We start from the raw sequence: 13,598 nt of genomic DNA on the forward strand, positions 1-13,598 counted from the left end.
TACCTCCTCCCATTTATTCAGGGCTTGATTGCACTTTTTTTTTTAATTTTTTTTTTTTTGAACGTTTATTTATTTTTGGGACAGAGAGAGACAGAGCATGAACGGGGGAGGGGCAGAGACAGAGGGAGACACAGAATCGGAAACAGGCTCCAGGCTCTGAGCTGTCAGCCCAGAGCCCGACGCGGGGCTCGAACTCACGGACCGCGAGATCGTGACCTGGCTAAAGTCGGACGCTCAACCGACTGCGCCACCCAGGCGCCCCTGCATTTTTTATCCTACTCAACTTTTTATTCTGTGTGTCGACGGCCGGTGATTCGGGTGAATCACAGAGAGGGAGCAAAGCGGAACTCCGTTCACTCTGCCCCTTGTTACTAACCTCGAAATCGGGTAGAAAGATTAACAAAAGGTGGGACCGGTTTCTAAAATCGAAATGAAAGCAAACCTTTTCATTGCACACGTTTCTCACGCAGCCTGACGTGCTACTCACCGTTTTAGAATTCTTGGCATCGCGCATGAGCCTTTCTGCTGATTTTAAATCTTCCTGGACGGCGTCTCCCGCACAGTTTCGTAACGAGTTGAGATGGTCCTGTACTTTCACACATATTCTGTCAATCATCTGCTCCATGCGGTCAAAATGGCAGCCGGCGCCCGAGTCAGCACAGCCGGTGTCACGACGGAAGGAAACACAGAACGAATGAGCGGAACATTCGAGGAGGCAGCCTCCAGCCACTTATTCATTTATCTGTTCACATAAGGAGCCTTTGGCAACATTAACGCCGCTACAACATCTCAGGGACTGGAGTCCCTTTTCCTGCCTCAGGAAATGCAACGTGCAGAACAAAAGTGCATCCTTCTGGATGATTCAGAATGTCATGGGCACTCGGTGACATTTAGCTAGGCAGTAACTCTCCTTCATTAACTTTTATTGAGCACCCTCTGTGTCAGACATAGTGCTAGGTACTTAGGAAACAGAGACACAGAGTGTGCAATTTGGAGACGGTTGAAATGACTGCAAAACGGTGCCCAGGGCCGGCTGGTCTCCATGTTACAGGATCACAACATCGCGGGAAATGAACATTTTTAAAGCTAATTCAATTCTATCAGGTACTTTTCCATCTAAATTAAAAGCCACCCCTCCCCCAAAAAAGCCAAGGTGAGGGGTTTATTATATTAACATAGGCGACGATCGGGGCGCCTGGGTGGCGCAGTCGGTTAAGCGTCCGACTTCAGCCAGGTCACGATCTCGCGGTCCGGGAGTTCGAGCCCCGCGTCGGGCTCTGGGCTGGTGGCTCAGAGCCTGGAGCCTGTTTCCGATTCTGTGTCTCCCTCTCTCTCTGCCCCTCCCCCGTTCATGCTCTGTCTCTCTCTGTCCCAAAAATAAATAAACGTTGAAAAAAAAAATTAAAAAAAAAAAAACAACATAGGCGACGATGAAGTTAATAATGTTTAGTTTCTATTCCATTGAAGCCTCTCTCCCAGGTTAACTGCATCTGAGCTATTTTCAGTTACTCCATGGACTTCAACGTGAAACCCAAAGGGAGGTGATAGATCACTAGTGCGGACAAAAAATACTACGGAAGGGTAAGGTTATGTCCGTTCGTATTTGTATTTATAGAGGAAGCATGAAGAGAGCTAAGAATTCTAAAGAAAGAGATAAACAGCGTGGTCTGCAAAGTTCCTTCAGCATTTTGATCAGAACTGCAGGCTATTTCGTGTCCTTACAAAAGAATTAATTCTCCCAGAGACCTAACATATCCAGAGCCTCATCCCATCTGGTAATTCATTTGGCAGAGGTGACAATCTAGCATTATTTTTATTTAAATTCCTGCTTGCTCTATTTTCAATGATCTCCTGTAACAACTATAGGAAGCCAACGTCGGCTCTCCTTCCCCCATAAATTCTGCCATAATAAAAACTTCACTGCGCTGCTCAGAAGACTTAAGGTCTGATTACGTCTCGCCCGCCTTCCTCTTCTAGAAAGTCAGCTTCGTGACATCTACCCCATCTTCCTTTCTGGTGTATTATGAAGACCACCAGTAAAATAACACCACTCAAAGCAGCTACTCCCTTGACAAAGGGTCACTAATGTCAACATTAATGTACATTAAGAAGAGCTCCCATTACTATACAACGTACAGAGGTCACAGAAGGGAGGTATCTGGAACTCCCCCCAGGAAAAAGCGGTTCTATGAATAATGCTTCTAACGAAAATCTAAGCTGCAGGCAGCGATATCTTCACTTTCTGCATTTTCACGATGCCCTGCAGAGAACTAACTATATACTTTTCAAAATCTTCTTAATTGATGTAAATTCTAACTCTTCCAACTGTTGTATTGATCTGTGCTTCCCGAGGCAAAGAAGGTCATCTATAATTCATACCTTCCCGAGAAGGAATACTTAATTTCACAAGACAAACCACATACTAAAAACGGAAGTGATATATGTCTGAGGCCACCCAAGACTAATTCAAGAGGCATGTGGATGAGGCACTACAAAGGTGGTCGTCCTTACTGATCAGGAGACCAGAGAAACTTCTGGAAGGTATGCCATCAGGCAGTCGCTAAGGAGACAAGCTTCCAGTGAACCCAACACACCATGGTCTTTAAGCGGAACTTTAAAAATTACGTCCAAAGGAAACATGCAAACTTAGTTCCATTCAAGTAAGACACAAAACCTCACAAGTCTCAAAGAGTCCTCTGAACACATCCGCGCTAAGGTTTAGGACAAAGAGCCCAACAGATCGCGTCCAGATGCTTTACAACCAAAGAGCTCAAGGCCCAGAAAAGTTAACCTACAGAAGATGACACAGAATGATTACACGGAGAGCAAATTTAGAATCAAGGATTTTGACTACCAGTTCAAATTCAAGTGCCTAAGGTACACAAATGTGAAAAAGAATAGAGACTAGAAGCTGAAAAACGATCATCCCTTGGGTTGGCCCATCAAAGGCCTCACGGATGGCGGCACCGAGGCTCTTATCTTAACCACCCCAGTGCTCCTCTCTTCTCAAGCAGCCGGGCAAAGCTGTGGACCACCGCCATTTGAGAAGCTCACTTCCTTCTCAGGAAATGGATTCCGTCATTCGTGGACACGGTCTCCCTTATTTTGAGTCCCAATCCGCCTTCCCGTGTCCTTCCTACAGGCCCCGTGCCTTGCCCTGGAGAACACCCTGAACGATCATCACACACACTCTTCCACGGGACTGTCGTGCATATGTTTCAACACAGCTATCTTTTCTTCCCTAATCTGGTTGTCTTCAGGCTTCACGTTCCTGGTTCCTCCTGCCATTCTACTACGGTGACAGTTTTACAGTCCCCAACCCTCTGCCCATGCCCGGCCCCTTGTCTGAATTTTCGCTTCCATTTACACACTCATGAAATACACACGCTCAGCAGAATAAACTATGACACAGGAGGAGGAGCCTCCTTCCTTACTATAGAAAGTATCCTTTAATGTAGCACAAGTCACCTTGGCTCGTCTGGCAGCTGAATCATACCATGAACTCGTATTTCTGGTAACTATTCAGGCTCTTTCAGATATATTGGGCTGTAGAACCCAAGTTCAGGACTTAGAACTATTAGTAATAAATGCTATCTTTGACTGCTTTCCACTTGTTACAAGTGTTCTCAGTTCCAGCAAATACTGTATTTGCAGAAAATTCTATCCCCCTCCGTGTTAATTTCGTTATTCAATTTAAGAGAAATACACTGAACACCTAAAACAGAAAGAGATTCAGTCCTGAATGAGATGCGTCTTTTGCCAGCAAGCAGCTTAAAAGTCTGGAAGTGGAAAAATATTCACAAGTAACAGGAACACAAGACATAAAGGGCTACGTACAAGGGCACCCACATTCTGTTCACGCCCAGAAGTTTCACTTCCTACAGTAGTGCCTGCCACGTGACAGACCGTAAATACGTATTCAGCGAACGGAGGAAGGATACGAAGTCGTGCAAGATTTGAGCCAAGGGAGGGATCGCATCTAGTTGAGGTTGAAGGTGGCTTTTCAACTGGGTCCTGAAAGATGTGCACAGATTGAGAAAGCAGAAAGGAATTTTAAGCAAAAGACAAAACAAGCAACGGCACATCCAGATACCTGTTTCCTGCTTAGGAACAGAGGCACTTTACTGGGGGAGATGAGACTAGAAAGTTGATAGGCAAGATAGTGCGAGACTCAGGCACAGGCTAGGGAGACCGAACACAGCGTACAAGGCAGGGGGCATCTGTCCCCTCCTCCTCCCTCAACTGTGAACGTGCAAAAATCCTCACCCGTAACACTCTTCGGGACTCAGCTTCCCTGCCTGAGGCACAGGACACGGGCTACGTAGACCGCAGAGGGTGGACACACCAGTTCTCACAGTTCTTGCAAAAGAAGAGGCAGGCGTGAGCCGATAAAATACCCAAGAGCTGCCAATGGAATTGGAAAGGAAAGAACAGCTGGGCAGACACGTGGGCACAGCGGCCAATGGGTCGGTTCGTCAAAGGAGACAGCCAAGATGACCCCAAGGGTGGTATCCTCAGTGGATGGTGATGCCACTAAGATAAATGATAAAATCAAGAGTTCCAAGGGACAGGTTTCATCTCAGTGACCCTGTATCTCAGAGATGCCGCTCAAGTGGATGAAAAGATACGACTTTCTGGAAAGAAACAGGGAGAGACCCAGGAGTCCTCCACAGATGAGAGCATTAAAACGGCAAGAGTGGACGAAAGAGCTAAAGGGGATGAGCACTAAGTACAAAACGCAGAAAAAGGACTCCATTTGGAAGATGAAAGGGTAAAGAGTCTTGTAGAAAGGAGACAGATAAGAACCAAGAGAGGCAGAAAGATACACAAAACAGCACGCTGTCAATGAACCGGGCGGCGAGTCTTAGGAAAGGTGAGGCAGCCAACAGTGACGACGATCATTGTGACAGTAAGAATAACGGCAGCAAGGGGCGCCTGGGTGGCGCAGTCGGTTAAGCGTCCGACTTCAGCCAGGTCACGATCTCGCGGTCCGGGAGTTCGAGCCCCGCGTCGGGCTCTGGGCTGATGGCTCAGAGCCTGGAGCCTGTTTCTGATTCTGTGTCTCCCTCTCTCTCTGCCCCTCCCCCGTTCATGCTCTGTCTCTCTCTGTCCCAAAAATAAATAAACGTTGAAAAAAAAAATTAAAAAAAAAAAAAAAAAAGAATAACGGCAGCAAAATACGTGAACGGTTCACTGCTGGGGAGCCAAGTACTTCGCAAGCTTTATCTCAGTGAATTCTCTCACCACCTTCAGAATGGTCTCCCCATTTCACAGATGAAGACAGCAAGGCTTAAACAGGTTTAAGTACCTAACATCAGTTCACACCCACAGGGAAAGCAGACGCTGTCCGTAAATCCGGGTGGTCTACACTATCCTGCCCCCTCTCGTCAACGGATGAAGAGGGAGAAAAAGTTCGGGGACTCGGTGACCGAGACCCCTGAGAGGGTCATTTCAGTACACAGATGGGGACACATGTGGAAAGGTTACAAAGGGACATAGTAGGAAAGGAGTCCAGAAAGGAAGTATAAAAACCGTACAGGAGAGGCGGGAAGAGACTGTTTTGAGTAAATGGCTGTAGGCGATAGAACTGCCCTCCCCCCTTTTTTCCAACGGTCAGAAAACTTTAAGAGTGAGAAGAGCTGAGTTTTGGCAATCTACCGGTAATTCTGGGCCTGTTTTTATTTAAATTTTTTTTTCCGGAGCAGTTATGAGATGCCATGGTTTCATGACAACATTTTAACCCCTTCCGTGTCACCCGGGAATGATGACTGGCCACGCGGCCGGCAGGGACATTCGTCACAGAGGCTCTATTCTTTCTGTATTCAGACGTCTGGAAACTTGGAGAAGAAGTTTCAACAGGAAGGAGGTAAACCTCTCCTCAAGTGACCGAAACGATGATCATCGTCTCAAAATGTGCTAATCATAATGTCCTAAGAAATCCCCAGAGAGAAAAGGTGGCCATATACCTACAACATAATGACTCAAATAATTCAGACCGATGCCACGCACACAGAATCAACCATCTGCACGACGCCTCCCGTGTACAATTTCCTCTAGGTTGAGAAGACGAAACTTACTTTTCAGAATCAGCACTAAAGGCTGCTGCAGTCATTTTTTCGGAAGGGCTAAATCCCCTGTGAATGAGGGGGAGGTCGGAAGGATATTGTAGTAAGGAAAGCCTGCGTTAAGACAGCTCATAAAGGAACCCAAGGCAAAGGTTCAACGTAAGATTTTAGTGCTCTCGTCGCTCTTAATATTCACCACTAAAACCAGGAAGGCACGGTAAACCATAAAGTACTAAGCTAATATTAGTCCCTTGCAGGAAAAAAAAAATTCGATTTTTAAGGCACGGGTAAAGGCAAATTATCGTTTCCTTTCTCAAAACCCCACCAATATTCATAATCACTATTTTTCTTTTTTTTCAACATGCATCATTTTACTTTTTCTTATACCAAGAATGTAGGTTTACTGTAAAGGTTTCAAAGAACACTGTGATGTAAGAGAATAAAACTCACCTGATCACACTCCCTGAGAACACATGAACATTCTGAGAACACATGAACATTCTGGTGAACACGCTTTCATAGACCTCTAAGCAGACCTAAGCAATCTTCCCTATAATTCCACCTATTTGGAATATTATACACGATGCTTTTATTATGGACACTTTGCTTTCATTCTCTTTTAAGAGAAAGCAATAGCAAAAAATGAAAATGACAGCTGCTCTCTCTAAAAATAGATACACTTTTTAAAAAATTAAAAAAAAAAAAAAAGACGGGCGCCTGGGTGACTCTGTCGGTTAACCATCCAACTCTTGGTTTCGGCTCAGGTCATGATCTCACAGTTTCATGAGTTCAAGCCCCGTGCCGGGCTCTGCATTGACGTCACGGAGGCTGCTTGGGATTCTGTGCCTCTGTCTCTCTGTCTGCCCCTCTCCCCACTTGCACTGTCTCTGTCTCTCTCAAAATAAATAAACTTAAAAAAAATTTTTTAAATGACATTTACACAAGGTAAGAAAACAGTGCAAACCATTAAAAAAATGGTCTCAAACAACCAACTTTGCCTGTCAGCCCCTCTCACCTGGCCAGACACTTTTGGAAACCTGCTGCTTCTTAAACTCTTCTGGTGGCTTCCATTTTTAATTTAAATAGTAGACTTACATTGGTATTTTCCTAATTATTTTATTTAAACTCCAATAGACTTAACTCTATTTGTATTTTTGATTTAAGAAGGACAGATGGGGCAGCTGGGTGGCTCGGTCAGGTAAGCGTCCGACTTCAGTTCAGGTCATGATCTCACAGTCTGTGGGTTTGAGACCCACGTCGGGCACTGTGCTGACAGCTCAGAGCCTGGAGCCTGCTTCGGATTCTGTGTCTCCCCCTCTCTCTGCCCCTCCCTAACTCATGCTCTGTCTCGCTCTCTCCCAAAAAGAGACATCAAAAACAATTTAAACAACAACAACAACACAAGGAATGATAGAAAAGAGGCTGATTCCATGAAATAAAAACTAAAATTTCAGCCTACCTACATTCCAACCCAACTTTCTCTCTCTCCAATTCCCAATTTTAGTTAGTATCAGTACTTTTACATTAAGATTTACAACATTCACGTTTCTTTTTGTAAAAAAAAATTTCATGTCTATTTATTTTTGAGAGAGAGAGACACAGAGCGCAAGCCCTGACGCTGGGCTCGAACCCAGAAACCACAAGATCATGACTAGAGCTGACGTCGGACGCTCAACCAACCGAGCCACCCAGGCGCCCCCAGCATTCACATTTCTTAATGTAACAATACTTAGGCTTTCCCTTCTTGTCTGGGTTGATGTTAAAATTTTGAACCTGCTAAAATGCACTTCCAGAATTATGGAATCATGGAATACAAAGAGAAAGAAATGTAATCCTGTCTTTTAACCCTGCAGCTCCAAGTGGAGTGTCCAAAGTGGCAATTTTTCAAAGCTTTCCCTCAGCTTTTGTGACTTTAGGGATTTCATTTCTGCTGCAGTTTCTTCCTTATACCTCATCTTGCGCACTCTTATTTTTATTGTTACGCTGGAGAATTTCCTCAACGAACTTTTTTTTTTTTTTTTTTTTTTTTTTTTGCGTAGGGAATACTGGGGGTAAAATTTCTGAGTCCATGTCCAAATACATTTTAATTCTGTCCTCAAAGCTGTTCGACAGAACGGCTAGGTGTAGAGTTCATGGTCCAAAATACATCCCCCTCTGAACTTTGATGACATCACCTCATTTGCTTCTAGTAATTGGGATGGACACTAAGAAATGGTTCTAGTTCCCTCGTAAGACAGCCTTCTGAGTCTCTCTGGCACCTGTTTGTTTTTTGTTTTTTTAAGTTTATGTATTTATTTTGAGAGAGAGACAGACAGACAGACAGACAGAGTAGGCGAGTGGGGAAGGGGCAGAGAGAGAGAGAGGGAGAGACAAGAATCCCAAGAGGAAATCCAAAATACACCTTACCGACAAAAGGCACAAAATCATCAGTGACTAAAAGTGCATTTCTAGCATTGGAATCAGCCTACATTTTCCTCCCTCTGTATCTTCCCCTACACTCCACTTCAGTTTCTTGTCATTTTCAGAAACCAGCTCTCATTGTCCCACTGGGGATGACTCCAGCGACAGAAATCCTGTGCCCCCCGCCGAATGTCTGTCACGGGCGAGTAGGAGAAACCGGTGTCCTCTTACCTGCTGCGTGGTGCTGGTGACAATGCCCTGCTGCAGGCGGTAGGCCTGCTCTTGAAGGTATTTCCTGGTCTCGTGATTCCGGAGCAGATAGTTTTCTATCTGAAAATCAAGCACACGCACCTCTCAAGAACACGTGTGGACTCAGCAGACAGAGAAGTTACAAGCGAAACAGCCCAGGTGCTGAACTTGAAACCAAAGCACGGATTCCCAATGCCGCCTGCGCCTTGACCCCAGACACAACACAGGACACGGGAAACTGGCTGTGCATTCTCGGTGTCTGAGTTCGAAATGTAACTTGCAGCGAATGGGAGTGTTTTCACGTGACTCGGTAGCCGACAGAGATCGGCAAGGGTTTCGGCGCTCACACAGTTCGAGGCCCCATCCGGTGACTCCCTGCTTTCTCGCACACAATCACGGTCTCTCCCTCACGAGTCTTTAACCACTCAACAGTTCCAAAGCTACAGAAATAACCCCACGGTGTGTGGATGGTACCCACTGAACCTCTCAGCCTTTATGTGGCAGAACCCGCCGGCACTGAAAAACTATTTTCAAGGAAGAAAAGGAGAAAATAGACACAAGTTTGAAGGATACAGGCTGGCACAACTCGAAGACATACACCGGTTTCATCAGTCCATGGGGTTTTCATATGATCTCAAAAAAGGGACTGATTTTAGCACAAGTTGAGAAAATAAGAAAACGAATTTCCACAGAAGAGAAGAACCCTTGAAGCCGCTTGACCATCTGTGTTTTTATACACAATCGCCTATTAAAAATTCAAACATACAAACGATAACTAGACTGAAATGAAGTGTTTAAGAACAACATGCAAAGTTGAACAAGAACTACAGGGACTGAGGGACACCTCTGAAGATGTCTGTAAAGAATGATGGGAGATGGGTAATCGCACCATCTGGTTTTTTTTCACAGTTGTTGTTTTCGTGTGTTTTTAATAACAACACTTAGCCATGTGGCTTTTAATTTGTCACTGTAGTTCCCTGGTTAAGAACCTGTAACAACTGTGAGGCTCTCAGTATTATTACACTTTCATTTTAATTTTCCATATGTTTAAATGACTACTACTTAATACCAATTAGGGACAATTAAAATACAGACTATAATTACCATCACCCCTGGAAACCATACAGCAGAACAAAATGCACCTTTCTACTAAACATAAATGAAGGAATTATAAAAACGAAAAGATCCCTGAAATGAAACATCATTAAAGTGACACATTAAGACCATGACATTTTATTACATTAATTTTCTCTTGCTGCTTCCCAAAGAGTCATCTCTTTCCAAGGTGACATGATCATCGATGGCAAATGTTTCTGCTAAAAAACAAGATTCTTGGCTGAAGTATGACAGGCACACACGTTGCCACCCAGCTTTGGACGCTTTTGCTTTGATATTTGTTCTTTTTATGTGGCCTCGTGAAGCGCTGGCCGGGGGCAGGTTGTGGGAACAGCTTGTTTATTTAGGAGGCTCAGCTCACGCACAAGCCGTGCACCCAAGGCTGTCCCATGTGTTTCCAGGGCCTTCCCTAGGGCCACCAATGGTGCTGCACAGACTAAGCTCGAAGGGAATTTTGTTTTAGAAAAAAATAATATTCAAAGCTCATTTCCAAAAGCCAGTACAAGGAGAAGGAAGAGTAACACTGTTTCAGTCACTTCAATATCAACCACACACACATCGCCACTGAGAGTATTCGCCATCTTGGATTAGCAGGGCAAACCTTCCTTCCCTGCGACGTTCTAGACCGAGGACGGAGAACCCGCCTCCCAGAGGCTGAGGACAGAGGGCCTGACTGAGGTCAAGTGGGGGGGGGGCGGGAGAGGGGGAGGGTCCAAAGTGTCATTATCGTGTTTGCCAGTCCCCCTGGGCAGCAGTGACCCGGAAGACTGTCTACAGCCTACTGATGCCTCATCTCACTGCTGAAAACAGCTGAAAATAGCAGCGACACAAAAGGCAAAATGCCCTGTATTCGATGTAGCAATCTTACAGTAAAACAAAAAACAAAAAACCCAAACCCAACTTCGAAAGATTGAGTTCCAGGATCACAATATTGTTCTTTAGCAGAGTAAAATTAAAGAGCATATTTCTTCTAGGGAACAGACTTCTGTTAAAATGAAAACTTGAATATATAAGAGTATAGTAAGCATTATAGGGGAAAAAAATGATAAATACCGATTTGTCTTTTAAGAAAACACACAATTGTTTATTTTTTTAGTGTTTATTTTTGAGAGAGAGAGAGAACATGCGCGCACAAGCGGGGAAGGGGCAGGAGGGGGAGACAGAGGATCTGAAGGGGGCTCTGCGCTGACAGCAGTGAGCCCGACGTGAGGCTCGAATTCATGAACTGTGAGATCATTACCCAAACCACAGCCGGATGCTCATTCATCTGAGCCACCGAGGCGCCCCAAAGTCCACTTTCTTCTTGTTTGCATGATGTCTGACCCAAGTCTGATACAACGTTGATCCTTATTTCTCAATACGTGAGGTGTTTTTCTACTCTATCTGGCTTCTTTCAAGATTGTCTCTTTGTCTGTGGTTTTTTTGCAGTTTAAACGTGACATGCCCATAAGTAGATTTTTTTGGTATTTATCCTCCTTGGTGTTCTCTGAGATTCCTTGATCTGTGGTTTGGTGCCGATCACTGATGTTGGAAAATTCTCGGCCATTATTACTTCCATGATTTCTTCTGTTCCCTTGTCTTCTTCTTCCTCTGGCAGTCCCCTTCTACGGATGTAACTGTCCCATAGTTCGGGAATATTCTGTTCTGGTGTTTCCCCCCATTCCTTTTTTCTCTCTGCTTTTCAGTTTGGCCAAGTTTCTACGTATCTTCAGGCTCCATGATTCTTTCCTTAGCTGTGTCCTGTCCACTAATGAGCTCGTAGAAGGCATTTTTCATTTCTGTTACAGTGTTTTTGATCTCTAGTTATTTCCTTTTCGTTTTTTTCTTACAGTCTCTATCTCTCTGCCTACTCTTTCCATTACAGCCGTCAACATGCTAGTCAGTTATTTTCAATGCTCTGATAATTCCAAAATCTGTGTATATTGACACCGGTTCTGATGTTTGCTTTGCCTCTTCATCATACTGTGTTTCTTCTTGCCTTTTACCATGTCTTGTGATTTTCTTTTTGGCAAAAACTGCATATGATGTATGTGGTAATAGGCACTGAGACAATCAGACTTTTAATGTGCTATTTGATGTTCATCTGGCTAGAAGCTGGGCTGTGCTCAATGTCTGCTGTAGCTGTATGTGCAAGAGACTTTTAATTTCCTCCCATGTCCTTGTTTTTATCTCCCTAGTTGTCTGGGGATTTCCCTAGAGACCCCTTCTTAAACAGAGTGCCTCACAGCTTTGCTCAGTTGTAATCCACTCTGTCACTATACCTGATGTGGTGGTAAGGTGTTAGGGAGGGGAATCGTTCTGTAATCCTACAATTAAATTTAGGGTTTCTTTTAGTGGGTCCGAGTCCCTGGGCTGGGACCTGCCAAAATGTTCTTGGCCATGTTTTTTTCTTCCCTTATCTGAAACGGGAAGGCTAGAGGGGCTGGGCGTACCTAACTGTCTTCCACTAGGGCAGGTAAGCGTAAGCCTTTGTGACAGACAACGGCACCCTCCGGGGGGGATTTCAAAATGGTTAACCTGCCCCCTTCTCCCTGCCAGAAACAGGAGGGGATTTCTCTCCTGTGATAACCTGGTGGGGCTCCTAGCGGTGAAGCCCGTGAGAGGTTCAGGGCCTAAGACTGGGCCCCTAGGAGTTGTGAACCTCTCAACCGGTCTACACTGGGCCTCCAGCAATCCCTCAGCTGCTGTTTAAGCATTCCTCTGAGTTCCTGGCTCTGTTACCTTCGGCCCCTGGTGAGCTGCCCTCAGCTGGGAGTCACAGACATCGTCTGTTTTCCCATCCATCCGGCTTCCGGGGCGACCGTTCACTTTGCAGCCTCGATTCTCTGAGGGATCGAACAAGTGCCCGATCTCCTGTCTGCTCAGCTTTTCTTCTTGTTGTGAAGGCGCAAGTGAAGAGTGCCAAGCTCCCGGCCTGCCGGGTCTCAGGCCAGAAACCTGGTGTCTCCAGGACGGGCCTTTTGTTACAAGCTGCCGACATCTTCTGGGAAAATATAAAGACAGCTACCATTTTGAAGCTGCCCTGTGGTTTATAAAGTGCTTTTTCACATACGCTACCTGGCTCGGTCCCCGTCGGCACCACAGGCAAATTATTTGGTCATCCTGCCTTTCGGTTTTCTCACGTGCAAAATGGGGCTATAGCAAACCCATCTCATGGACTTATTTTATACTTTACCGGTGTTAATTTATGGAGAGCATTTATAACAGTGTCAGACACGCAGCGTGAACTGTATGTTAAATGTCAGCTAAACATAGTTCCTGTCTAGCTGTATGTTTTATACAGATGAAGAAACCAAAGTTCAGAAACATTAAGTAACTTAAGGAAGTCACAAAACTGAAAAGAATTTGATTGAGTCAGAGCTTCTGAACACGAATCTTGGGTGATTTCTGTGGCCGCATCACAGCTTTCCCTGCCCCCACCCCCTACCTTATTCTCTTTTATTCAACAGAGTCTAAGGAGCAACCAACACGCATGCCAGGCACTGCGCTAGCTGCTGAAAAATCTAAAAAGATGAAAAATACATAAGCTCTGCCTTCAAAGAGCTCATGGTCACCGGGAAGGAAAAAAAAAAAAAACCACGGAGGCCGGTAACTTACATGAAGGCACAAGGCCAGGGACAGAGACAAGCACGGGAAATTCTGAGGAACCCCCCACACGGAGGAGGAAGAGGCTCTGAGAAGTGCTCCCGATGAGCGGACACCGGCCTTCAATCTCGACAGACAGGCACAGCAGTGGGGAAGCATGCGGATCACTGAGATCAGAGCAGT

The 13,598-nt window shown here is 45.2% G+C and overlaps 1 protein-coding gene across 2 annotated transcripts in view; it reads right to left on the reverse strand.

Moving 5' to 3' along the window:
* The window catches only part of CARMIL1 (capping protein regulator and myosin 1 linker 1), a 310,903-nt gene that overhangs the window by 81,296 nt on the left and 216,009 nt on the right, over positions 1 to 13,598 (reverse strand). For both annotated transcript variants that reach the window (XM_047858089.1, XM_047858088.1), the window contains exons 24-25: positions 8,697 to 8,795; positions 488 to 616 (exon numbers count right to left, since the gene is read on the reverse strand). In XM_047858089.1, coding sequence (XP_047714045.1) covers positions 488 to 616; positions 8,697 to 8,795 — 228 coding nt within the window. The remainder of the gene's footprint in view (positions 1 to 487; positions 617 to 8,696; positions 8,796 to 13,598) is intronic.

Source organism: Prionailurus viverrinus, chromosome B2 (genome assembly GCF_022837055.1).
Source record: "Prionailurus viverrinus isolate Anna chromosome B2, UM_Priviv_1.0, whole genome shotgun sequence".
Lineage (NCBI taxonomy): Eukaryota > Metazoa > Chordata > Mammalia > Carnivora > Felidae > Prionailurus > Prionailurus viverrinus.